Below are 25,128 nucleotides of genomic sequence, written 5' to 3'. Positions count from 1 at the left end.
GTTCCCGGCTCTCCCAGGGTGTCTGCAGAGCCAAGGGGCCGAGGCAGTGAGCTCCGGGCAGGCAGAGCCCTGGGTGGTGAATGGGTCTGCCTGATTTATAGCGCTGAGGGCTGGTTCAAAGGAAGGCCGGGTTAATTCCTAACCGGAACAGCAGAGTGCCCCGCGCAGCCGTTGTGCTCCCAAGGAGCTGCTGAGTCTTCCTGCAGAAGACCCTGTCCCCTTCCAGAAGGAGTCCAGGACACCCTAAATGTGCTGATGGGATGTGTGGTGTGGGGATGAGAGGAATTTCCTGCCTTGTTCCCAGCTTGGAATATGAAGTTGAGAACCCCTTGGGCCATAGCTTTTGTCCTTCCTTGACCTCTGCAACAGGACTTGGCTGGGATGTCCCTTCCCTAGCACGCAGGGCAGGGCTGGGGAGCAGGTTGGGGCTCCCCCTGTGGCAGTGGCAAGTGGGAGAAGAGACCTCAATTGCTCTGTCTTTGCAGAGAGAGGGGCATCGGGAATGGGAAAGCCACAATGAAAAGCCTTGACTTTGGGGATTGAATGCCTTCCCCACCCTGCCTCTGCCCTGGGGAGACCATCTGTGTGGCCTCTCTTCCCAGCCCCTGTGCCCACTCTGTATGGTGGGACCCGTAGCGGGATGTGGGACAGCAGCTGTGGGGAGGAGTAGGGTGCTGTGGCCATTCTGGGTGGGCACAGGGAGAGGTGGGTGGTCTCATTGCTGCCAGCGGGTGGGTTTTGTGGGGTGAGATGTCGGTGCAGAGGCTGAGAAAGGAGTGGGTGAAGCTGGGGGACTGTGTGGGGCTAGTTCCAGCAGCATGGGGGGGCTCTGATGGCAGCTGGTCCTTGCAGGCAGGAGAGTGAAACACCCTCTGGAATCCGGCCTGAACCAGCGTCACACCCAAGGGGTAGTTCCTGGGCTACCAAGTCCCCACGCTGTCTGCAGATTAGTCAGATCCAGGACAGGGTCCCTGCTCCTCTCAGGGTGCTGTGAGACAGGTATTGCCCCATGGGGAGGGAAGAGACAGCCTGTGGTTCCAAGTGCTACCTGGCCTGGTAGGATTTTTCCTTCAGGGTTTTGCAGTCCTCTCTGTTTGCAGGGTCTGGATGTCAATGGGAACTCTGTGCCCCCATTCTCAGGGGCCTGGAGGAGGAAGGGGCATCTGGGGCATTGCTGCTGTGGAGTGCTGCAGCCCCTGTGGTCCCAAACCCCCTTCTGCCTGACTCTGCCCTCTGCTTCAGAGCACCTTCTCCCTCACAGCCCTAGCCAGCTCTGAAAGGACCTTTCTTCTTGGTGGGGGCTCACTCAGCAGCCCCCTGCCCACCCAAAGGTGGGCTACAGGCAGCTTGTCTTTATTTATCTTTGGGAGGTGAGCATGAAACCTCTTGCTTTTCCTTTTCTTGACAGCTTGGTCAGCTTTTTGGGGCTGGAAAATTTTGCTAATTAACCCAAGGAGCCTGGAAGACTCTTCACAGATGGCTGTGGCTTATCTGCCCCTGTCCACTTGGCTTTGCTTTTCAACTTAGATATATATATATTTCCTAGAAAGTGTGGGGGGGGTGTCTGTGTTTTGTTTTGTGTTGGGGTTTTTTTGGTGGGTTGTTGGGTTTGTGGTTTTTTTTTTTTCCCCCCCCACCCCTTTAAACTTAGACATATCCACGGGCTTAGGGAAGGGGCTCTCTTTTTTTGCGTTTTAAATGTTATTTGGTGGCTGGGAGGGGGCAGCGGCAGGGCCCGAGAAGAGGGTTTTATTATCTGCCTCTCCCTCGGGCCTGGAAAAGTGGTCTGAGTTCAAAAAATTCATTTCTTGCCTGAATGAAGCCAGCAATGTGGAAAAATTTCACCATTCAGAGGGGGATGAATGTATGTTTCAACCACACATTAAGTGACATTAGCAAGCAGTGGAGTGCCTAATGTGGCCATTTTTCACAGCAGCCAACAGAGGGGGTGATTAGCATAATTAGTACAGGCAGCCCTATACATATGGAAATGGCAAATGCCTAAATGCCAACACCAGTGGAAATTTATGTCAATGCTGACAGGAGTCTTAGCGGTGAATAGTTCCCAACTGAATCCCCTCTCACCCCCCCACCCCCCCCCCTTTTTTTTCCTCTCTCTTTTTTGGGGGTCGCGCTCTCCCCTCGGTGCCGGCTGGGGCGGTGCGAGCTCCCGGCTGTCCCCCCCCCCCCCCCCCTTCCCCATACTGGGAACCGCTGCCCCACGATTTGGGGTAATAAAGACATTAATTTAGCTTCGCCGTTAAACAAAAGGGTTTGGCTGGGGCCGACGGCTGGGGAGCTGGCCCCAAAAGGGCCCTTTCAGCCCCTCCACCACTGGCTTTTTCAAGACATCCCCCTCTTCTGCTTCCCCTCTTGACTTAGCCAGGCAGTGGGAGCCCCTTCGGTGAGGCCAGCTTTGCTTGGAGATGCCAGGGCAGCCGCAAGCTCTCGTTCATCCCTCAACGCTGCTGCGGACACCCATCTGCCACCCACCTCCCCCCTCCCTGTTCCCTGTGCCATGGGGTGAATGGGGCTGGGAGGACGTGTTTTGACAGGATGGGGCCGCAGGGCTTTTGGCGAGGCTGGCGGGTAGCGGCTGGGACAGGTAAAAATGGCTCTTTCAGCGTGCCCTGGGCGAGACTTCCTCTGGAGCAGCATGGGTCCTTTCACTGCCTCCCTAATCCAGCTAATCCGCCCCACAACACTTTGAAGGTGGCCTCCGGCTTGCGCACAGCTCGGCACGGGGAAGCGACCAGCCAAGGGATGCTCGGGGCGGTGCCTCGGGACCCCCTTCTGCCAGGATGCAGGATGGGGCTGGGATGTGGGATGGTGCAGAGGATGTGGGATGGCGCCGGCATCTCTGTGATGCCCCTGGGGGGTTTAATCACCCAGGGGTGCCAACGGGATGCACTTGTTCTGTACTGTGGGATGGCTCAACAGTCTAGTGTTTGCCACCTTAGGGGCAGGGTGCTGCAGAAGGACATCCCCATGGAGATGGCTTTTCAATAGGAATCTTGGCATGACCTTGCCTGCCCCCCCTCCCCCCCCCCACCTGTGGACATGGAGAGTTTTCTAGCCCTGGTGTTGGGATGTTGTGCTGCAGAAAGTGGACTGCTCTCCAGAGACACAATTCCCCTCCCCCATTACTTCCCCAGCTCTTCTCTCACTGTGGGGAAATGCTGGAGCTGGGGTCAGGGCTGCAGCATTCCCCAAGCACCAGCCAAATCTGGGACTTGGCACCATTTGTCACCACATCCAATAGCCCCATTACACCAGACAGGAGGACAGGGTCTGGTTTTGGGAGACCAAATTGAGAATGTGTACCCAGGCATGCTCTTTGCCTACCACCCTGTCCCACTTGGGTCACCCAAATGGTGATGACAGCTGCTGGTTAAACTCTGCTTCCCATCCTCAGAGCAGTGCTACAGCTGTTGGTCTTGGCCTTCACCCACCCTAGGGGGGGGACACAGAGTGGCCCTTGCAGCAGTATGTGTCTTCTCAGGGGAAACGAGTGCCTCTCTGTGGCCCCCAACACCTCTCCTGGCCCCTTTGCTTTTGCCAGGCAGGGACGGCTCTCTGTGGGGCTGGCAGCCTGCCTCGACCCACTGCCCTCTGGGTGCTGCCCAGGCATCACGCTGCTCTGGTGTGCTCAGTCTTCTGTACCCCCAACATGGGCACCTGGGGACAGGGCTCTCATGGGGTTTGCTCAGCTTCTGCCCTGGGTATGCACAGTGGGATGTTTCCTTGCTGTCATGCTAGTTGGGGTGGCTGCACGGGAGTGAGCATCAAGAGGCTTGCAGCTGTGGTGAGGGCAGCAGGATTTGTCTTGAGCTCCTCTGACCCCAAGCCATCTGAGCTGAGTCCCATCTGTGCCGGCAGCCCCTGGAGAGATGTGAGGGGATCTTGGGTCAGCTGCTTTCCTGGGTAGAGGGGGCGATGCAGGGGCTGCGGCTATGTCCTGGCTAGGAGGGGGAGCAAGCCCTTTCCCCCCTCCTCAGCCTGGAGCTGCCCATGGCTGGAGGGTGTGGGCGGGACTGCCAATGGGTGAGGATGAGTTGGCCGCAGCGCTGGGGCTGCGATCTGGATCCTGTGCCAGGAGGGTTTGGGGAACAGTGGTGGGGGGATGGCTGAGGCAGGGTGGCCAGGAAGGGGGCAGGGAGGCTCCCGCCCTGCTCTGTAATTTTGTGGCAGATGCTGTAATTATGGGGAGAGCTCCCCCGGTGTGGCCTGCGGGCAAGAGGCAGCCGCACACGCAGCCGCCCTCGCTGCTGGGGACCCCGTCCCATCCCTGGCACCCACGCTCTCACCGCTTAGGCACACTGGGAGTCTGCTCTGCACCCTGGCTGTTTGGGGTGCCAGTAGGCATGGTGTCCCGTCCATCCTCCAGCCCACACTGCTGCACGCCTGCACTCTGACTCCCCTGCAGCACAAAGCTCTCAGCCAGTGGTCCTCTGAAGTGATGCCTGCCCCAAGGAGGATGCTTGTGCAAGGCTTCTGGGGACTGTTGTGCCCTCAGGCCCCTCTCATGGGGCTTTGGGGTGGTGTAGGGGTCACTTTGTCCAGTGTGGGGGCCTGGGTGGGGTGAAGCCAAACCTCGAGGTCTGTTAATAAGCATAACTGGGTGCCTCATTGGAACCAGAGGGCCCTTTGCATGAGCCAAGGGCTCCCTTTGTTAATTGGAATTAAAAAGGAAAAGGAGGGGAGTGGAAGGAAGACGAATAAGGAAGAATTTACATACAGTTCCTCATTAGCATGCTCATTGTTGGTATTGGGGTGTCATCCCTCCACCAGTTGCCTCCCTGGGCGGGGGGCTGCATGCAGCATGGGGTATCTCACCCCGCTCTGGGCCCTGGCTGGCCGGCCGGCGGGCGTGCGCCTGTTTGAAGTGTCCTTGGCAGCCCTGTGTGTGCTGCCTTGTCTTTTCATGTTGCTCTTTGGTTAATTAGGGTGTTGGAATTTGAGGCTTCCTCACGGCCTTTGAAGCTTGCTGACGGCTCGCAGTGCCCTGTTCCAAATTAACACTAATTACAAGGGATGGCTTTTTATTTTCTCTTTTTTTTTTTGTTGGTTTGTTTTTTTTTTCCCCTTCAATTTTTTGGGGTGCTCCCCCTTGACTCCAGGCTTGCAGATGTGATGGGAGGAGATGCCCATGGGGCACAGCAGGATCTGTCACCTGGGAGTGGTGGTGGTGATGCTGGGCAGCCCCTTCCCTGCCCCCCTTCACTTTGTACCACCACCCCCTGGGTTCAGCGTGGGTGGCGCAGCTGAGATCAGAGCAACTCAATGCACCTCCTGCCCGACCTCCCAGCCTGCCAGGAAGGGGTTGGGTACCCTCTCCCCCCCACACTGTGACACCCACCCTCCCTGTGTCCTCATCCTCTCGCCCTGGGCACTACTGTCCCCTCTGACACACACACAAAGTCTGTGTCTGTGTTGTTCCCCTCCCCGCCTCCTTCCCTGGCCCTGGCACAACCTCTATCCCAACTGCCATCTGATGGACACCAGCTGCTCCCCAGCCCAGCCAGAAACAATAAAGATGCTTCCCCCTCCCCATTCCCAAAAAACAGGGGGGGGAAAGGCAAAACAAAAAAACAAAAACACCAACCCATATAATAAGTCATTAAAAGGGAAGATTCTGCTCCTTATTTGTGGTCTCGCTCTGGCCTCCTCGGCGCTGGCGGGGGGCCAGGCCTGTCAGGGCCCCCGCCTCTTGCTGAGGGAACATCCTGGTGCACATGAATTCTGCCCCCCCCCCATCCCCTTCCTTTACCCAGCACCCGGGGGTTGGGCAGGAACTGGCCTTCCCCTGCCAGCAGCACTGCCTAGAGGTGCCCCCCCCCCCAGGCCGGGCACCCTGGGATGGCACTAGCGTGGGGGTTACATGCATTATCCTTCCCCCTGCAGGCTGGGAGCAGGATGGCCAAGTGTTGCAATTGGGGGTTCTCAGGATCAGCATCCCACCCTCTTCTGGGTGGTGTTGTTCCACTTTCACCATGCCAGGAGGGATGGGAGCCCCCAGTTCAGTGGGTTTGGGGATGGCTGTCCCTGGGTAGGTGCTGTGCCATGCAAAAGGCAGCTCAGGGCTGGAGCTCAGCGCTGGCTGGGAGGGGATTTCTCTTCTGCGCCGAGGCGGCCACAAACGAAGTCAGTGGCTTCTCTCAGAAACCTCAGCCCTGCCAGGCTCTGAGCTCTCCTGCTGCCATCAGGAACAGATCCCAGAGCCTCAATGGGAAGAGACGAGTCCCCCTGGGGCTCCCCAGCACCATGTCCCTCCCCTGTCTCCAAACTCCTCCCACAGCATCCTGCACCTGTGGGGGCTCAGGGGTGTCTACCTCTCCTTGTATCCATTCTGTGGTCAAAACAATGCCTGTCTTGAGGTGCCATGGGCAGAAATGGTGGGGAATGTCTCTGTTTTCATTCGCTGCATTGGATACCAGTTGCACTGGGCATCTGCAACACCCACCAAAGCTCATGGGTGGGAGTGGGCAAGATGTGTCCTATCTGCTTCACAAGCCATCCATCCGCTGGGTTTTCCCAGGGAAAGCAAAGCCTAAGAGCCCCTCTGAGACCGGAAATACTGAATAGGACCTGGGGAATGCCTGGTCCGGTGTGACTGGGATTCTCCCTGCTTGAGTCCCCCGGGTGTGAGCACCCAGAGCATGCAAGAGCTGGGAAACCCCATGGCAAGAAGTGCCCCCAGGTTAACGTGGCATCATCTGATGCTGTAGGGTCTCAGCCTTGCCTGTCCCTTTCCCTGGGCATCCTGATGGGCTAGACAAGTAGGTGGAATGGGGGCTCTGCCAGCCTTGGCACTGACAGGACGCGTCGTGGTCCTCTCTGCAGCCGGCAGCCGAGTGAGCCAGGAGCTGCGCTACACCAAGGAGAAGCTGGGCGAGGAGTCTGTCTACACCTCTCAGATGTTGATCCAGACCCCGAAGAGGGATGGGGAGAACATCCTAACGCAGGAGGCCCTGCAGCTCCACCTCGAGGCGGCCCTGGCCGCCAGCAAAGTCCAAGTCTCGCTGTACGGAAAGTGAGTCCAGCTTCGGGAGTTGGGGGCGGAGACCCCTGCCATGCCCTGTGTGTCCTCCCACCCTTTACTGTGTCCCCTGCGGGATGATGCCCGTCCTCAGCTCCTCCTCCTGCTTTTCCAGATCGTGGGATTTAAACAAGATCTGCTACAAGTCGGGTGTCCCCATCATTGAGAACGGCATGATCGAGAGGGTGAGTGCTGGGCATGGCATGGCCCCCGCAGAGCCCCCCACGAGGCATTGAGCCCCCAGGAAAGGGCAGCAGCTGGGCTGTGGTCTAAAGGCTCCATGTGGGAGGGCAGAGGTTTGGGCAGCCTGGTAGAACTGGGTGGGGAGTGGAGGGGACTTGATTCATCCCTGCTGACCCCTCACATCTCCTTTTCCTGCAGATGATAGAGAAGCTGTTCCCCTGTGTGATCCTAACACCGCTGGACTGCTTCTGGGAAGGCTCCAAGCTGCAGGGAGGCTCAGCCTACCTCCCGTGAGTGTTCTGGGGGATGCTGCAGGTGGGAGCAGGGGCTGGGGGTGCTGCTGAGGCGCTGTTCTTCACCTCCCCATGCAGCTTGGCCCTGATACCCGAAGGTTCCACTGGTGCTACTGCTTGTTCTGCTCAGCCCCAGGATGGTCCCACCACCACTCTGCACCCAGCCCAGCCATGCCATGCCATGCTGTGCCATCACACTGACCAGGAATGGGGGCACAGGATGCCACAGGCAGATCCCTGGGGCTGCTCCCCTGAACAGTGCTTTGTGGGTGCCACAATGGTGAAGAAGGACCTACACTCTTGTGCTGTGCCCAGGGACATAGAAAGCACAGAGTCCCCTGGGTGGGTGACTCTGGCCAGCTCTCTGCACCACAGTGGTGGGGCTGGGGACCCTGGGCTGGGTGGGGGGAACCCCCCCCCCCAACATTCCTTCTGTTTACGCCTGTGTTTGTCCGGGAGAGCCAGGCGGCTAGTGCATTGTCAGCAAACGAAGCCCCATGCTTTCTCATGCTAATGCTGCTCTGAAAGCTGCCCCTTGCCAAACAGATGAAATAGTGGCCTTATTCAGGCTGCTGCTGGACGGGAGGAGGGGGAAGGGGCCGCAACATCCCTAGCCAGGAGTAGGGGACCAGCTTTTACCCCCCAGAACCTCAGGTTCTCCCCGTCACAGCTTGGGGAGCAGCTGGGAGCCGGGGCAAAGAGGGGCTGGGGTGGCTGTGCCAAGTGGGATGCTGGTGACATCATCTGCCACAGTGGGCAACATCCTGGGGCTGGGCCACATAGCAGGCAGGGTGGCAGCCGTAGCAGCAGCGGGATCCATCTCTGCTTGCAGACGGGTGAGTGGGTGCCCGGCGAGCACACCAGCTGAGCGCCGGCCAGCCCATGGGGACTGTCCCCCTTTTTAACGCCGAGGGGCGAGCGGGGCGGGAGCTGGGAGAACAAAGAGCAGCAATCTATGGAAAGACAAAAGGATTTGCCCTGGCTCAGTGAAGCAAGCGAAAGCAGATAAAAGGGGCTCTCTTTGGAAGCAGCAGCAGCTCCGGTTGGTATGTGGGAATCTTGAGCGGCCGGCTCCGGCCCAGCCAGCCTTCATGAATTATTAGGCTGCGTTTCTCCCCAGAGCCCACACTCGCTTGGGGCTTTTTCTTTCCCTCTTTGGAGCGCTGGGTTGGGTTATTGGCTTTTTTGTGTGTTCTTTCTGTCTTAAAAAGAAGCCAAGTGTGGCTGGGAGCTGGCCCCTGGCACCCTAGGCTGAGATGGAGGAGCAGACCATCCACAGGCAGTGGAAAAGTCTCTTTTCTTGTGTATCCAAGTTCTGTGGGGTCCTGCTGGACTCCAAGGACCTAGTGTACACCCAACTCCCAGCACCGTCCTCAGCCCCAGAACCGCTTCTGAGCCTTAAAACCTGCACCGTGGGGTTAGATGGCAGGAAGGGCTAGAAGGGATGCTGGGAGATCTTGCCTGCCTGCTCCCCTCTATCAAGATGTTAGCCCGCGGGCAGTAATCGGCCTGACTGCTTGCACAAAGCCGGGCCGGGCGGTGGGGCCGGCTCCCCACGCTTTGTCCCAGGCTAACAGGATCAGGCACGCTACTTGACTCGGGCACGGCCCGCTGCACTGTGCCGGGGCACGGGGATGCTGCAGGCAATCCCAGGAAGGGGTAGGGGATGCACTGAAGACTGATTCTGCTCCTCTGTGTCCTTGCACTCTGCCTTGAAAGGCATGTCCAGAATCCGTGGGATGGGGTGGCAATGGTCATGGTGGTACTACACGTGATTTTCAGCATCACCTCGATGACTCTCTCCTCAGGGGCCGCCCAGACATCCAGTGGAGCAACCTGGACCCTCTGCAGCTGATGGAGGAGCTGGGGCAATTCACGTCCCTGGAAGGTTTCAGAGAGCTGCTGGATAAGGCAGAGGTGGGGCAGGCTTACATGGAGCGGCCTTGCCTAGACCCCCACGACCCCCAGTGCCCTCCCAGTGCCCCCAACAAGCAGAGCCAGCAGGTGCGTCACAGCCCGTGGGGACCGGGAGCGGTGGGGGGGCTTGCTGCTCTCCTGCCTACCCCACAGTCCTGCATTCCTGATGCTTCCCCTCTGCCCACAGAGCCCTGATATCCCAGCTGAGCTCTCAGGGGGCTGCCATGGCTTCTCCAGGAAGTTCATGCGCTGGCAGCAGGAGCTGATTTTAGGTGGCACGACCAAAGACTCCCAGGGCAAGCTGCTACGGTAAGAGCCACTGTGGTGCGGGTGTCTCTGGGCATAGAGCAGGGACCCAGCCACAGCACTCACTCTGGGGATGGTTTGGAGTGTGGTCCCTTCACCCTTATCTGGTGCCCATGGGAACCTGCCTTGGCTGCAGGAGGGGCTGCGGAGCTGTCTGGGAGAGCATGTGAGGCTAGCAAGTGTATGGGGCTGGCAAGTGGGGCAGTGCTTCAGAGCAAGGTCGGGGGCAGGATGCCTGGATCCTCCCCCAGGTGTCTGCAGTGAGGCTGGGAGCCTTTGGGTGGGGGATGGGCCCATTCCTGCATCCTGGAGCACTGCAGTTGGTCCCAGCAAGGTGCATGCCTGTCCTCCAGCGCCGAGGCCCTGCAGACCATGTTCCTCCTCATGAGTCCCCGGCAGCTCTTTGAACACTTCAAGGATGACTATGAGATCCATGACATCAGCTGGAGCGAGGAGAAGGCAGGCGCCATCCTGGAAGCCTGGCAGAGGAAATTTGTGGAGGTGAGCAGAGGGAACAGCCCCCATGTGGGACTGGTCAGGAGTTAACCTGTGCGTAGCATCCCCCTGCACCCAGGTTTTCATGTGGCTGTGGGTCAGGGCATCCCTCTCTTGTGGTCTGGTGGGTCCCCAGGGTGACTGACATCCCAGGTGGCTCTGAGCAGGGGGATGTACTGGGGAGCCAGGTGGTCCTGACTCCTTTAATGGGATGTGTCTCTGGCAGTTGGCACAGGACTCCATCCCACCCAACGCGACGCAGAATGTCCATGCTTTCTCCACCACCACGCTCAATGACATCATGAAGTCCTTCTCTGACATCAGCGTCATCCGAGTGGCCGGAGGCTACCTTCTCATGGTGCGTGTGTCCTCTCTCTGTCCCCCACAGTCCCTTTTTCATCCCCTCTATCCCCACTAACCCACTGTGCATTTCCAGCTGGCCTACGCCTGCGTCACTATGCTGCGATGGGACTGCTCCAAGTCCCAAGGGGCTGTGGGCCTGGCTGGGGTCCTGCTTGTGGCACTCTCTGTGGCCTCTGGCCTGGGGCTTTGCTCATTGCTGGGCATCTCCTTCAACGCAGCCACCACCCAGGTATGTGTCAGGGGAACAACTTGTTACCATGGGTGTTGTGGGGTGGCCAGGTCCCCTCCCAGCCAGTGGCCATGTTTCTCCCACTGATGTCAGCTGCTCTCTTGCAGGTACTGCCCTTCCTTGCTCTTGGCATTGGTGTGGATGACATGTTCCTCCTGGCTCATGCCTTCACTGAGACCAGCCAGCACATCCCCTTCAAGGTTAGTACTGGGCCCTACCCAGGGGTTCCCAGTCCCCTCTGAACTTGATGGAGCTCCTCTCATCATTCTCTCTATCCCTGCAGGAGCGGACAGGTGAGTGCCTGAAGCGCACAGGGACCAGCGTGACTCTCACCTCAGTCAGCAACATGATTGCTTTCTTCATGGCAGCCCTGGTGCCCATCCCTGCCCTGCGTGCCTTCTCCCTCCAGGTAGGGCCAGGGTCCCTCTCCAGGGGAGCAGTAAGGGCTGGCCAGACCCAACTCTGACATGTTGCCTCTGCCCACAGGCTGCAGTGGTTGTGGTATTCAACTTCACCATGGTGCTGTTTGTCTTCCCTGCTATCCTAAGCCTGGACCTGTACCGTCGAGAGAAACGTCGGCTCGACATCCTCTGCTGCTTCTACAGGTACCAGTGCTGGGCTAATGCTGACCCTATGGAACCCCACTAGAGCCATGGGGTGACTCTGTTCCTCTCCTTCAACATTTTCTTTTTATTCCCTCTCTCCTCCTTTCCTCACTCTCTGCAGCCCTTGCTCATCACGAGTCATCCAGATCCAACCCCAGGAGCTTGCCGATGCCAACGACAACCATGCCTGCCACCCTTCCCCATATGGGCACCCTGGCATGGCCACAAGCACCCAGATCACCACCACTGTGCAAGCCTTCACACGCTGTGACTCCTCAGGCCACCATGTTGTCACTGTCTTGCCGCCTACCTCCCAGGTGTGCACCTCACCAGCTGTCCTCCTGCCCCCCACTGACCCCCTGGGCTCGCAGGTCTTTGCTCCGTCCAGCTCCACTCGAGATCTTCTGGCTCAGCTGGACGAGGCCAAAGGCGGGCGGGAGTGCGTTCCTCTGCCATTCTGCCGCTGGAGCCTCGCCGACTTTGCCCGGGAGAAATACGCCCCGCTTCTCCTGCGCACCCGGACCAAGGTGAGGTGGGGACAGCCCCAGCAATGCCACCTGAGTTGAGTGGGTGGCACAGGACCCCCTTCTGACCTTCCTCTTGTTGTCCCCACAGGTGGTGGTAGCAGTGCTGTTCCTGGCGCTGCTGGGGCTGAGCCTCTACGGCACCACCATGGTGCACGATGGTCTCTACCTGACGGACATCGTGCCACGGGACACCAAAGCTCATGCCTTCATCTCGGCCCAGTTCAAGTACTTCTCCTTCTACAACATGTTTATTGTCACCAAGGGTGGCTTCCACTACCCAGGTGCCCAAGCTGCCCTGCTCAACCTGCACCAGGCCTTCAGCACCGTCAAGTATGTGGTGCGGGAGGGCAATCGCGACCTGCCCAAGATGTGGCTCCATTATTTCCAGGACTGGCTGCGAGGTGAGGGACACCCCTCTTCTCCATCACATCCCCTGCCCAAGAACCCTCTCTCCAGCCTGCACCTTACCCACTGGCCTGGAAATGGCTTCCCGGGTGTGTGGCAGCCTGGGGAGCGTGGTCTCATAGTGTCCCCAAGCTGCCCAGCAATGGCAAGCTGAGCCCCAGGGTTTCTGCACACCCATCCCACTGGCACCATGCTCCATGGAGCACACAGGATACCATGCAGGGTGATGTTCTCCAAGGGATGCTCACTCCCATGTTGTGTCCCCAGGACTCCAGGCCACTTTTGACAAGGATTGGCAAGCTGGGCGCATCACCCATGACAGCTACCGCAATGGCTCTGAGGATGGGGCGCTGGCCTACAAGCTCCTAATCCAGACTGGCAACAAGAAGGAGCCCTTCAACTTCAATCAGGTGCGTGGGGACAGGGCTGGGTTGACTGGGCTGGGGATGACTCTGTGCCTGCTGCCCAGCTCACGTCTGCTCCTGTTTTCTCTCTGCAGCTGACCACGCGGCGGCTGGTGGACGAGAACGGTATCATCCCCCCTGACACTTTCTACATCTGCCTGACGGTGTGGGCCAGCAATGACCCCTTGGGCTTTGCTGCCTCCCAGGCCAACTTCTATCCCCCACCACCCGAGTGGATCCATGACAAGTATGACACCACGGGCGAGAACCTGCGAAGTGAGTGAGAGTGCAGGGCTTCCCATGGTCCTCTCCACCTCCTGGCATCCTCCCTGCCGAGGACCTTGCTTCCTACACCTTTCCTGCCCTGCAGGAATCTCCCCAAAGAGAAATCCCACAGATCCCTTATCCCATCAGAATTCTCTAGTAGAAAAATTGCTCTGTTTCCCCGTGCTCCACACTCATCCCTCTGCACCCTGAGCACTCCACTGCGTATTCCCTGTGCCCTTAGCATGCAGCACTACCTTGCTCTAGCCCGTGAGCATCTTACTGCAAAGCCCTTCCACTCTGTTCTCCCTCTGCCCCACAAACATTCCCCTGCAGAGAAACCTTTTGCTCACTGTAACCCCCAAATCCCACAAGCATTCTGCAATCAGAGAAATGCCCCCTCTTCCTTGCCCCCCAGTCAGTTCCCCCCACACTCCCCGGCCCTGTGGTATCAAGGTGGTGTGGCTGGGGTGACACTGTGCCACCCATACCCTCATGCTGCCCGCGCTCTCCTCCCTAGTCCCAGCAGCCCAGCCGCTGGAGTTTGCCCAGTTCCCTTTCTACCTGAGCGGGCTGCGTCGCACTGCCGACTTCGTGGAGGCCATTGAGAGCGTGCGAGCCATCTGCCGGGAGGCTGCCCAGCGTCATGGGGTGCTCAGCTACCCCAGTGGCTACCCATTCCTCTTCTGGGAGCAGTACATAGGCCTGCGCCACTGGTTCCTGCTAGCCATCAGCATCCTGCTGGCCTGCACCTTCCTCGTCTGTGCCCTGCTGCTGCTCAACCCCTGGACAGCTGGCATCATTGTGAGTATGCACCCAGATGCATGGGGACAGGAGTGTGAGTGGCCTGCTGCCTTCCTGATGGGTGAGGGCAGGGACATGCTGCCCTTCTCCCATCTTGCTGGGTAGACCTGGATATCTGTTTTGGTATGATGGGGCAGCCAGGGACACCCAGGGTGGAAGGCACACCCTTATGTAGGTAGCAGTGGATGGGAGACACACCCATGTGAAGGGAGCAGGGACACTGCTTACGAAGGGAACACAGAGAGAGGTCAGGGGTCTGGGGACATCTGTGCAGAAGAGGGTGAAGGGAACACCCTTATGCAGATGGCATTGATTGGGACACTCATATAGAGGGATCAGGGACACGTCTTGTGAAGGGACTGTATGTAGTAAGCAGGGGTTTGGGGACATCCATGCAGAGGAGGGTGAGGGTCACTTGCATTAAATGGGACAGAGAGACACCCTGAACAGAAGGAAAACGAACAATGAAATGAGACTGCCCTATATGGAGGGGTAGGACCTGGCATGCCAGGGCAGTGAATAGCTAATCAGATCAACCTGACTTCACCACCTCCCTAGGTCTCCATCCTGGCCATGATGGCAGTGGAGTTGTTCGGCATCATGGGGCTGATGGGCATCAAGCTGAGTGCCATCCCGGTGGTCATTCTCATTGCCTCGGTGGGCATTGGTGTGGAGTTCACCGTCCATGTGGCTCTGGTGAGCATCCCTGCTCAACTGCAGGGCACGCCATCTCCCTCTCCCCAGCACCCTCACCCCCTTGGCTATGTGCTGATGGGTGGTCAAATCATGGGTGGCACACGGGGTGAGCCCTGTGTGACATCCCTGTGCCATGCAGGGCTTCCTGACAGCTGCGGGGAGCAGGAACGTGCGCTCAGCCACGGCACTGGAGCACACCTTTGCCCCCGTGATGGATGGTGCTGTCTCCACCCTCCTGGGCGTCCTCATGTTGGCTGGCTCTGAGTTTGACTTCATCATGAGGTGAGCACTGGAGGGTGGTAAACCAGCCACTTGCTGCCTCCCAAGAGGTTTGGCAGTGGGGGCTGATGAGTGTGACAGCCCCCTATGGCTGGTGGGACAGCTGGCAAGGATGAGGGCACCAACCTCATCTTGCATGGGAACTGAGAAGATTTGGAGAAGTTGGGGTGTGTGGTGTGGTGTGGTGTGGGAAGCCGTGTTTGGGATGGGATGGGCTTCATGGCATCTGTCCTTGTTTACCCTCTCTGTGGGCTGCCCCCCCAGGTACTTCTTTGCGGTGCTCACCATCCTGACGCTGCTGGGGCTGTTCAATGGGCTGGTGCTGCTGCCAGTCCTGCTCTCCATCATCGGGCCACCCCCTGAGGTACAAGACCCCCAACCTGCCTCTGCCTGTCCCTCCCTGCCTCTCTCAATCCCCTGTTGCCCCTTCACCCTATACCCATCCTTGTGTTGTGCTGTCCCAACCTCACTTCCTACCCAACTCAGCCCCTCACCCTGTAACTTCTGTGAAACCCCATCCTTTTCTCTGTCCCATATCCTCCTTGCCCATTACCTGCTTGACCCCAATCTTGCCTCACCTCACATCCCTCCCTGACCCATTTGACCCTATCTCTGCTTCACCTTGTAACTCCCTCACCTCACATAGCCCTTACTTCATCCTTTCATCACCTCATGCTCCCTGCCACCCCACACTCTTCCATCCCTGTATGTCCTAGGTCCCTCTGACACTTCCCTCTCTCTCCCCAGGCATCCCCAGTGGAAAATGTCTCCCGTCTGCCCCAGCCAGAGCCTGTGCCCCCATGCCTGGGCCCTGGGGGGCTGTATGTCCGGCGTGCCCCAGCCTGGCCTGCTGCCTTCCCTGACGCCTCGGACACGGAACACTATGCAGAGGGCATGGGGCCAAGCAGCCCCCGGGGGGCTTTCATTGTGCCCCCTGCTCCAGCACACATCCTGCTAGAAGCCGGCAAAGACCCCAGCTTCCCCCGCATCACCGTGAGTGTCTGCCCACTGTGGCACCCCTAGCATCCCCTGGAAGAGGGTCATGGATAGAGCCAGGGGAGGCAGGGGCTTTCGGGTCTTGGTGGGGTTGCCATAGGGATGCTCATCATGCTCCATGTCTCCCTTTCAGGTGCTGAAGCCCTATAAGGACAGCCCAGAGGTCCAAGGGAAGAAAGAGGCTCCTGGCCCCCAGCCTGCACCCTCCCTGCCTTTTGGGGAGCCATGCTCTGTGCCAGCCCAAGACCACGCACAGTCTTGCCCATCAGGTGCCAGACCAGCTCCTGCCACAACCCTGCCCACCTACAGCACCCACCTGCAGGGTCCTGCCGGCAGCTATGCCACTGTCACAGCCACTGCTTCAGTGACAGTGGCCCTGCACCCCACACTGCCTGGCTCCTACCCTAGTTTTGGCCCTGAGGGCTTTGCCAGTGGCGAGCGGGACTGCCTGGAGGAGCCCAGCATGCCCAGCACCGGTGGCACTGCTATGCCTGATGCCTTTGAGATGCAGAGCATGGGACGTCGAGGGGCAGGTGCCCGGCACTAGGTGAGCTTGGGAACACAGGAACTCTCCTCTGGGGCTCCTGCATTTTGTTATGGGGGTGCAGGGTGGGTTTGGAGGGACCCGGATGACCTCTCCTGTTCTCTTTCCCCACAGGTTACAAGCTCTGAGGCAGAGCATCTCCTCAGCACCTGGTGGGCACAGGAGGGTGCAGAGCGGGGTTGCCCGCGTAGTGCTGCTAATCACCGGAGCGGTGATGCCCCCCGGTTTCGGCTGAGGAAGATCAGCCACCTCCACACCCCTTGGTGCTTGGCAGGGCAGGCTGGCACTTCTATGCAAGCTGTGTGCAGGCCACGCCATGCTCACAAGTCTCCTATCTAGGGCTGTGCCAATGGTGCCATGTTCCCTCACCCAGGACTTGGGATTATCCTGCCCTGGGTTTGTTGACCCCCCAGAAATGGAAGCACTAACCCTCCCCACCCCCCCTCTGTTTCTGGAGCTGCTGGCAAGGCAGACTCGGTGCCGTGCCAGCATCCCCACTGCAGGGTCACTGCCAGCTCCCCGTCACCTCCTCCTGGGACCCACCACCCGGGCCATGAGCTGGGGTGCCCCAACAGGGTGCCCTGATGCCCCCCATCCTGATAAAGGGGGCAGCCCCAGAGACAGCAATGCCCTGGGGTGCTGTGGGCAAGGCCTGGGGCGGGCACTCCCCACCTTTATTTATTGCAAAGGGAAACTATCTATAGAGAGATATATATTTTTAAGCTTATTTTAAAAGATTTATTTCTCAGCCTATGGCCTTGCCTGGCTGCCCAGGGTGCAGGCAGGAGGGGGCATGCCCTTTGCCGGCACAGGGCTACCTGCCAGAGACAGCAGGAGCCCGGGGCAGGGGCACAGACCTTGTTCATGCCCCCACTCTAGGGGTGCTGGGTAGCCACAGGCATCTCACGCCATCCAACGCTCTGCCCCGTGCCTCAGTTTCCCCACTGGTGAGCGTGGGATGGCTGGAAATGGAGCATGTGCCACGGCTGCGTCCCACCGCACATGCAGGGTTTTGCAGGGGGGGTCCCTGGGGTGGTCCTTGTTGTGCCGAGCACCTGAGCTGTCCCACTGTCACAGCTCCTTGTGCCGTGCTGGCCCTGGTGACAGCATGTGCTGGCGACAGGCACAGGGCCGTGCATGCTGGCATGGGCACCCTTGGTGCCAGCGGGCACATCTCACTGGGAAATAGTATTTCTCACCGTGTCCCCGTGCAACGGGGCTGTCCCTGAGGCCAGTCCCATGTCCCCATCCCCATCCCGGGCACTGTCCACGCCGTTACCCAGCACTTTAACTCCATCGGCGTTTGCAGTGCCCGCAGCCCGGCCCTCCCCGGCACCCAGACACTGCCGCTGAGCTGGGGTGGTCCTGGGCACCCAGTCCCCGTGCCAGGCGTGGGCACGGTGGGCAGCCTCTTCCCCTTCTCCCCCTCCCCCCCCCGCCACGCCATCTAAGTTATTTATATCAAAGAGAGCAAAGGTTTATTTTTGTAGTTTGTACAGGCGGTAGTGGGGACCGAAGGTTTATTTTTAAAGAGTAAATATATATATTATATATAAATTACCTGCCGTGTCTGACCCTTTATCCTGAGGGGCACAGCCTGGGGCGGGGCGGGGGTATGCTTAGGACAGACCCACATGCAGTGGGGTGTGCAAGAAGGGGGTGCTGCTGTGGAGCGGTGTGGTATGGAGTGTGGAAGGGCTGGCAGCCTCGGTGGTGTGTGTGTTTATCCCGGGGGCTGTGAGGGGCTGGCAACTGCTGCCAAGGCAGCCGCTTGGGGTGGGGCTCGGGATGGGGGAGGGGTCACTGGCGTGGGAGCTGCGGTACTGAGTGAGGGCAGACATGCTGGGATCTCCCCTCCCACCTTCCCTCCTCCAAGACCCAGGCTCCCCATCCCGCTCCGCTGCCAGGGGGCGGGGCGGGGCTTGTAGCCCTGCTCGGGCAGCAGCCAGCGCTCGCTGCTTGCTGCAGCGCAGCCTCGCTGCCGGCCGAGGGCAGCACAGCTCTGGGGAAGAGGCTCAGCAAAGGGCCCGGCTCGGGGGTCAGCAGTGGGTCTCCGAAAAGCCGAGGTCGCCCTGTTCCCCCATCTCGCAAAGGACCCTTATAGCCCCACCACCCCCGGGACCACTACCCAGGCTGCGTGTGGGCCGCTGAGTGTCCTCGCACCCACCCCACCGTACAGCTCTGACCCCTCACCCCAGTCCCCGCACCATGGCTGGCTGTGATCCAGGCATCCTGCCCTGACTCCGAAGCTGTAGGGCAAAGCGCTGTGTTGATGCTCTTGGCCCGGGAAGCCTCTGGCAGGGTCCAGCACCACAGCAGAGCACCCAGCTTGGGAGGCACTGCTGCTGCTGCCTGAGCTTCCAGGTTGGACTGGGGGTAACCTCACCACCCAGCCCCTACTTGGCATGTGGGTCAAGGTGACGGTGATGGTCACGAGGCCGTGTGCCCCGACGAGGCCGGCAGAGGTGGGAGGGCACCCCACTCCCCTTCCTCAGGGCATGGGACCGCCAGGCTGCTGCGATGTTTTCCATCTGTTGGTGAGAGGAGAACGATGGGGGCACGGTCCTTCCCCCAAAGCCTGCCCTGCACCATCCTCCAGCCCAAGAGGGGAGTTAGGGCACCGTGAGCAGAGGCAGCAGCTCACCGGGATGAGCAGATCCTGCTGGTTGTGTCTCTCCACTGTCGCCAGCTCGCTGGGTGCTAGCAAGGGCAAGCGTAGCTCTTGCACGGGCAGGGCAGCCACCTCAGACACTGGGCGCTCCAGGACTGCCTGCCGGACAGTGGGATATGAGGGATGGGGCTGGTGATCAGGCCTGAGCAGCAGTGGGGTTCAGAGGGAGTGAACAGCCTCTGTACCCATCACACAACTCAGAGACAGGGCACCTGGGTTCCCTGTCTGGGCTGGTGGGAGGTCCAGACAACCCTGGGTAGCTCTGCTTGGAGGTGGGGCCCAGCCAGGACCACTCCTCTTTGTAGTGCTCACCGAGCTGACGTGTGCCCACTCCCGCACGGCTTGTACCAGGTCCAGCTCATCCACGGCCAGGCGGTCGCTGCGCAGCACCCGCGCCAGCACCACATCAGAGAGCTCGTGGAAGCCCCGTGTCCGTACAACTGCCTGCCAGCACACCGCAGCATCAGGGCACTGCTGCTGGGACCCCACACCAGCCCACCCTTCCCTGGACCATCAGACCCATCCTAGCTTGGCATCCAGCATATGCCCATCCGGACTCCCATTCCCTGGCACCCCAGTACCCCTCAGCCTCCTCTACCTAGCAGCCAGCATCTTCTCCACAGATACCATTTGCTCCCTTTCCTCCCCTGCCCAGCCTCCACCCATTCCATTCTTAGGGGCCCTGCTCCCCTGCCTGATGCTGTATTTCCCAGTGTTCCCCCACACCTTGGTGCTCCCTATGCCCTGGAGTACCCCCAGCCGTACCGCAGTGCAGCCTTCAATGAAGGCCAGGCAGTGCTGTTGGAGGTCTGCCTGCCCATAGGTCACCGCAGCCTGTGGGACAACACAACACCCATGAGGAGATCCAGGGCAAGATGCATCCCCTGCCAAAGTCCTACAGAGATGTGGACATTCTTGGGGACCCAGATGAAGCAAGCACCCCTGTGCATGGGTGCCACAGCACAGGTGTAGTGGGGAAGGGAAACCAAGATCCCTTTCTTGGCTGGTCTGCCCCATGACAAAGGGTTTGGTGGCTCTACTGCCCACAAAGGTCACCCAGCCCTGCTGTCAGCAGGAACCACCTGATCTTCCATTGCTGCTTGGGGAAGTCACCCAGCCCTGGCTGGCACAAGGCAGGGACATGGTGTCACTCAGTCTCAGCTCTACTTGCATGGGCAAAAGGTTAGCTCAGAGCCCCTCAACATGTACCCTACCTCCTGATGGCAGTGCCAGCCTGCCCCATAGCTGCCATCTCCCGCTGAAGCACGAATTTGGGGTGCTCTCATCCTACCCCAGCAATGCTAGTTCCAGGGCTGGCACTGCTCATCTGGGCACTAGGGGGACATGTCCCCATCCTTACGTTTGGGGGTCTCAGGACCAGCACAGGCAGGGCGAGCATCACCTCCACCTCCCCTTCCACCACAGCAGGGGACTGATGTTGAGGCAGGTGGGGAGGGACGGTGATATGTTTGCTTCAGGTTTGTTTTGTTCTGGGCTTTTCTGTTAATTTCCTCCAGGCCACTTTTAGCTCTGCTTATGATACGGTGGTCTGGCACCATATCTGACAGGAGCTTCTGTGTTCTAGGGCCAGCATCTCACCCCAAGAGCTTTGCTTTGGCCCATGGGAGATGAAACAAATTCCCCTTCTCTGGAGAGCAGCTTTGATCCCATCAAGCAGCATGGCAGGGTCATTGAGACCCCTTCCAAGGCTATTTTAGGTGCCCCCAACTCTCAGCAGGGTTTTTGGGGCTGGCCTTAAAACCATGAGATCTTCCAGAAACACAGTGCCTCCCAGTTTCATGCAAATGATTGAAAGGCCCTGGCACTGGGAAATGCTGAGTAACCCTGCTCGGGTTAGCATGAGGACATTTCCCCATCAGACTGCAGTGGCCCTGATGTCCCTTGTAGCCCTGCTACAATGCACTCAGGAGATGGCAGGGTAGCTTCTGGGCCGGGGGGGGTAGGAAATCCTGACCAAGCAGCCAAGAGCAGGAGGGTCAGACCAGCTCTTACCCCAAAAGCACACTGATTATTTTTAATCCTCTGTGACTGCACTGGGGTCAGACTCACCTGCAGAGCCTCACAGACCTGCTCAATGCTCAGTGTGTCCTTGATGAATTTGACGCACAGCTAGAGGACAGATAAAGAGATGGTGGGCAGAGGGGGGACCCAGCCCAAACACCCCATCCCAAACACCCCACCCCACAACTCTCAACATTCCCTAAGGACCCAGGGCATGGGACAGGGGTTGGAGACACCTCCAGTCCTTCAGGGTTCTTAAAACAGCAATGGACTGTGGGCAGCCAGCCCAGGTACTGATTCCACCAGAGAATGAGCTTGATGTGACCAAACCCCAGCCAGCCTCCTAGCCTTAGGTGTGTCACCTAATCCCCCACGCAGCCACGTCCAGCCACAGAGGGCAGGCCTGGTCCCAGCTGCAGTGCACTGGGTGACTCCAGCTTTGTCCCGTTCTGCCTGCCAGCTGCTTTCCACCTGTGACTACTAAGGGACCAACAACTCCAGCTGCAGCCCAAATATGGGTGATGCAGGTGGGATGCAATCAGACAGGCATGTCTGCTGGGGAGTGGGACTGACCTACCTCCCACCCACCTTGAGGGGGAAACCCAAGGGGATGTGATGTGCAGGGAGGAGCCGACAGAGTAGAAGGACCATGAGTCATTTGCCATAGGGACATGAGGTCACCCTGCAGCTGGGGAAACAGCCATGGGCTTTCCCCACTGTCCTGGGTCAACCCCTTTCCACCACCACTGTCTCCTCTCCTCTATGGCTCTTCCTACTGCCAGTCATTTCCCGCAGGGATGCATGTGGCAGATGATGGGGTGGAAGTCATGTGGCCGGGGCACTGAATTCCCCCTTTTTTTGCAACATCCTCATGTTGCTCTGCTGCCTAGCCACTGTTTGACAGCCCCCCTGCCACACCTGGGCTTTGGCTGAGCTTGTCCCACAGGGTGATGGGGCAGCTGCCATTCCGCCACCCCGGCACACACAAGCTCCTCAGAGCCTCAGCTCAGCCCTTCCCTGCAGCGGTGGGAAGGGAGGGGAAGTGCAGCCAGGAGCTGCTAGGTCACGGGATCGGCCCGGCTCTAATTCAGGAATCACTCTGATGACGTGGCCTGGCTGCCCTCCCCAGCGCCACCGAGATGCTCCGGCTCCCTGCCCCCTCCTTGTCTAGCTCCCACTGCTCATTTTGGCTCACTGCTGCCTTCACAAAACCTTCCAGCACAAAGCACCACCCCTTTGGCAGCACTGCAGCTGGGGTGCTGAGTGCTCTCCAGCACTGGGGCTTTTCTTATGGCATCATCCTGCCACATGACCAGAGGGCATCCACGGGTGATGGAACAGGGGCTTTCCTGCGGCTGTGTGGGAGACACGAATCCCTCTGTCCTCCTCTGGGGTTTCCTGGCCCCCATGGGGTTCCAATCTATTGTTGCACCCCTTCAAGGGGGATCTCACTGGAGAGACCCTCCAGGATTGAGAAGCAGGGGCTGAGCCTGCACTGGATCCTGGTGACACATCACAAGGTCATGCTCAGGGCCACCTCCAGCCACCAGCCATATAAGGACAGGGACACATGGGAACCACCACCCCTAGTCTAAGAAGGGACTTACCTTGCACAGGTCCTGCAGGCCATATTCCACTGATGAGGTCAGCACCTCCAGTGCCTACAGGCAGGAGAGACATTGAGTGCACTGTAAGCCAGGCAGAAAGCATCAGAGTATCCCCTCCATGAGCAGCACTGCAAAGTACATCCTACCCTTGGTCCACCCACACCCATGGTCCCTGCCAGCCCCAGCCCTACTCACGATATGTCTGTTGAGGGTGACACTGTTTGTGTAGAGGAACTCGATGACAGTCAGGAAGACCTCAGGCTGCACGTTTCCCAGGATGAAGGGGCCCTGGGGTGGGACACTGCTGGTGGAGTCCTCACTGTCCACTGGCCCCTGGCAGAGCATCCCCTGGAACGCCTGACAGCGGCACACCAACACACAGCGGTGTGCAAACACCTTCTGCTGCTCCGGGCCCACCACAAACGTCACGTCACTGTTAGGGAGAGGGGACCATGAAGAACGAGATACCTGAGAAAGTGGGGTACAGGATGCCCTAGGGCTGGGACAGGGCACACAGGCAGGGACTGGCTAGGTTCCCATCCCTGTGGGGCAGTGCCTTTAACAGAGAGGGTTTTCCCAATAGAGGGACAGAGAGGTCCTTGGTGGGGGCTCCTTGAAGCTATCTGAATGCTGCAGGTGAGGTGAGCAAGACACTTCCTCTAGCAAGCACAAATAGTCATAGGTGCTGGCACAGAGACCATGGAGGCTGATACAGTCAGACATGGGTGCTGGCACAGAATGGGGCAGAGAAAGGCCAGGGACAGCTGGAGAAAGTGACTTTCTCTTCTGGCACAGCAGAGCTGGGGAAAGCATGGCTGGCACCTTGACTCATGGTCACTGACTCATGGGCTTAGGGATGTGAAGCCTCTTGCACTGCTGTCTGTTGCAAGGGCTGGCACTGGGCCCCCCCACTAGGCCTGTGGTGCACACTGGAACATGAGGTCTATCCTGCTGCCCTGGTCCCCCACAGACTCCCAGCACTTTTCCCCAGCCCCAAGGCCCCAGCAAAGGGAGGTGACATAGGGAAAAAGGCAGCAGGCAATGGATTGTCTGCTAGTGTGCATGATGTGGCCACGGCCCATCCATCCCTTCATTCCTTTCTCCTCTCAGCAGAGCAATGAGCAGAAGGCATCACACAAACTCTAGCTGCCACAAGGCTATACACAAACCCATGGCCCACCCTCAAGGTGTCCACAGGGAGGTAGAGGTGCCTACCAGAGGGAAGTGTGTATCATGATACACACAGCTGAGGCATGCTGGGCAGTGTGAGCAGAGCTGTCTGTGACTGATAGTAGAAGAGGGACCAAAATAAACTTTCATGGCTATGGTCCACAGGTCAAGCTGGGGAAGCAGGGAGCAGGCTGCAGAATGCAGGCTGTGAGATGTGGCATGCCAGCTGCGGTTCTGGGCTGCAGGACTTGGGCTGCAGAATGGGCACAGGATGAAGGCTGCAGGGTGTAGGTGGAAGGATGCAGGACAAAGGTTGATGGATGCAGAGTACAGGTTTCAGGTTGTGAGATGCAGGAAAGATGAAAGAAGCATAATGTGGGCTGGGGGTGGCCAGAAGCTGGCAGCCACTTCTTCAGTGCACTGTGGCTGGGAACTTTTCACCAGAATTCCTCTTCTATGTGGCAAAAAAAATCAACAGAACAGGGAGTTCCTTAGATAGCTCTGGCATTTGTGCCAGGTCTCTGAATGAAGCAGGTGAAGAGAACCACACAGCCAGGCAGCTGCCAGGCAGAGACATTGAGTGTTAGCTGCTTGTCATCCAAGGTGCAAGGAGGCTAGAGATGCTGAAGGAAAAGAGTGTTGAAGCTAGGGTGGGAAAGGTGATGAGCACAGGTGGCTACCCCTGGAGAGCAGGGTACCCTCACTCCTGACAGAAAGAGGACCCCCAGCACAAGATTTAGCCCAAGACACTGCCTTGTCCTCCTGGCACCATACCCGGGGACAAAGCCGGGGGGGTGTGGGGACACCCGGGGACCTTCCTCCCTCCAGAGAGGCGGTGGCTGTCCTAAGGGAAGGCATTCGGGCAGACCTGGGCTCCTGCTGGCTTGGGGCTGTGGGGGCAGCGCTGCAAAAGCCGTGCGGGGGGGCCCGGCTAGGGCACAAGCCATGGCCGCCACGCCGGCTGCTCGGGGCTCCACGCATCGCCCGGGGACCCCAAACACGCCCAGCAGCGCTCGGGGCCGTGGGAAAGCAGCGCGGCGCTGGCACCGGGGAGCGTCAGCATGGCCGGGGAGGGAGGGTGGCGGCCCCCCGGCCCCTCACCTGAACTGGGGGTTGTTGACCAGTGTGCGGAGGGCGGCGGTGAAGGCGGCCGCTTCGCCCTGCAGCCGCGCCGAGCTGGGTCCGGCCATGTGCTGCTGCCTCGGGGAGGGCGGCGGAGGAAGGCGAGAGGCTGGCAAGGGCCAGGCGAGAGGCAAGAGGAGGCAGGCGGGGGCAGGCTGGCCGGCCTGGGGAGGAGGCCGCTGCGCCG

At 59.2% G+C, this 25,128-nt stretch overlaps 2 protein-coding genes across 3 annotated transcripts in view; one reads left to right on the top strand and one right to left on the bottom strand.

Annotated features, from left to right (window-relative positions):
* PTCH2 (patched 2) overlaps positions 1-17,903 on the top strand; it is a 21,877-nt gene extending 3,974 nt beyond the window's left edge. Inside the window, 22 exon segments of the mRNA XM_068141585.1 lie at positions 6,844-7,033; positions 7,155-7,224; positions 7,421-7,512; positions 9,324-9,519; positions 9,620-9,741; positions 10,092-10,239; positions 10,460-10,591; positions 10,670-10,825; positions 10,933-11,025; positions 11,109-11,234; positions 11,312-11,430; positions 11,552-11,957; positions 12,046-12,358; positions 12,630-12,772; positions 12,862-13,042; positions 13,551-13,834; positions 14,393-14,530; positions 14,670-14,812; positions 15,074-15,173; positions 15,557-15,802; positions 15,939-16,352; positions 16,464-17,903. Coding sequence (XP_067997686.1) covers positions 6,844-7,033; positions 7,155-7,224; positions 7,421-7,512; positions 9,324-9,519; positions 9,620-9,741; positions 10,092-10,239; positions 10,460-10,591; positions 10,670-10,825; positions 10,933-11,025; positions 11,109-11,234; positions 11,312-11,430; positions 11,552-11,957; positions 12,046-12,358; positions 12,630-12,772; positions 12,862-13,042; positions 13,551-13,834; positions 14,393-14,530; positions 14,670-14,812; positions 15,074-15,173; positions 15,557-15,802; positions 15,939-16,352 — 3,812 coding nt within the window. The 3' untranslated portion in view covers positions 16,464-17,903.
* BTBD19 (BTB domain containing 19) lies at positions 17,822-25,128 on the bottom strand. 2 transcript variants are annotated; one of them, XM_068141588.1, is made up of 8 exons: positions 24,921-25,128; positions 22,845-23,082; positions 22,650-22,703; positions 21,091-21,150; positions 19,786-19,854; positions 19,333-19,464; positions 18,994-19,119; positions 17,822-18,880 (listed from the first exon to the last, which is right to left on the bottom strand). In XM_068141588.1, exons 1-8 carry the CDS (start codon positions 25,007-25,009, stop codon positions 18,746-18,748), a joined length of 903 nt encoding a protein of 300 aa, XP_067997689.1. In that variant the 5' UTR covers positions 25,010-25,128; the 3' UTR covers positions 17,822-18,745. The 2 variants fall into 2 exon arrangements, with proteins under 2 accessions (XP_067997689.1, XP_067997688.1); XM_068141587.1 differs by lacking the exon at positions 19,786-19,854 and having other exon boundaries at positions 24,921-25,067.

This window comes from Melanerpes formicivorus, unplaced genomic scaffold, assembly GCF_026170545.1.
Source record: "Melanerpes formicivorus ecotype bairdi unplaced genomic scaffold, bMelFor1.0.p_v2 SCAF_7, whole genome shotgun sequence".
NCBI lineage: Eukaryota > Metazoa > Chordata > Aves > Piciformes > Picidae > Melanerpes > Melanerpes formicivorus.
This window is presented reverse-complemented; position numbering and strand designations above follow the sequence as displayed.

Coding starts and splice junctions, on each gene's coding strand:
- BTBD19 (XM_068141588.1), bottom strand. CDS start 25,009: ATGGCCGGACCCAGCTCGGCGCGGCTGCAGGGCGAAGCGGCCGCCTTC. Junction 22,704..22,844: donor TCACCCTCAACAGACATATC/GTGAGTAGGGCT, acceptor TCCTGCCTGTAG/GCACTGGAGGTGCTGACCTC. Junction 18,881..18,993: donor AGCAGGATCTGCTCATCCCG/GTGAGCTGCTGC, acceptor TCTCACCAACAG/ATGGAAAACATCGCAGCAGC.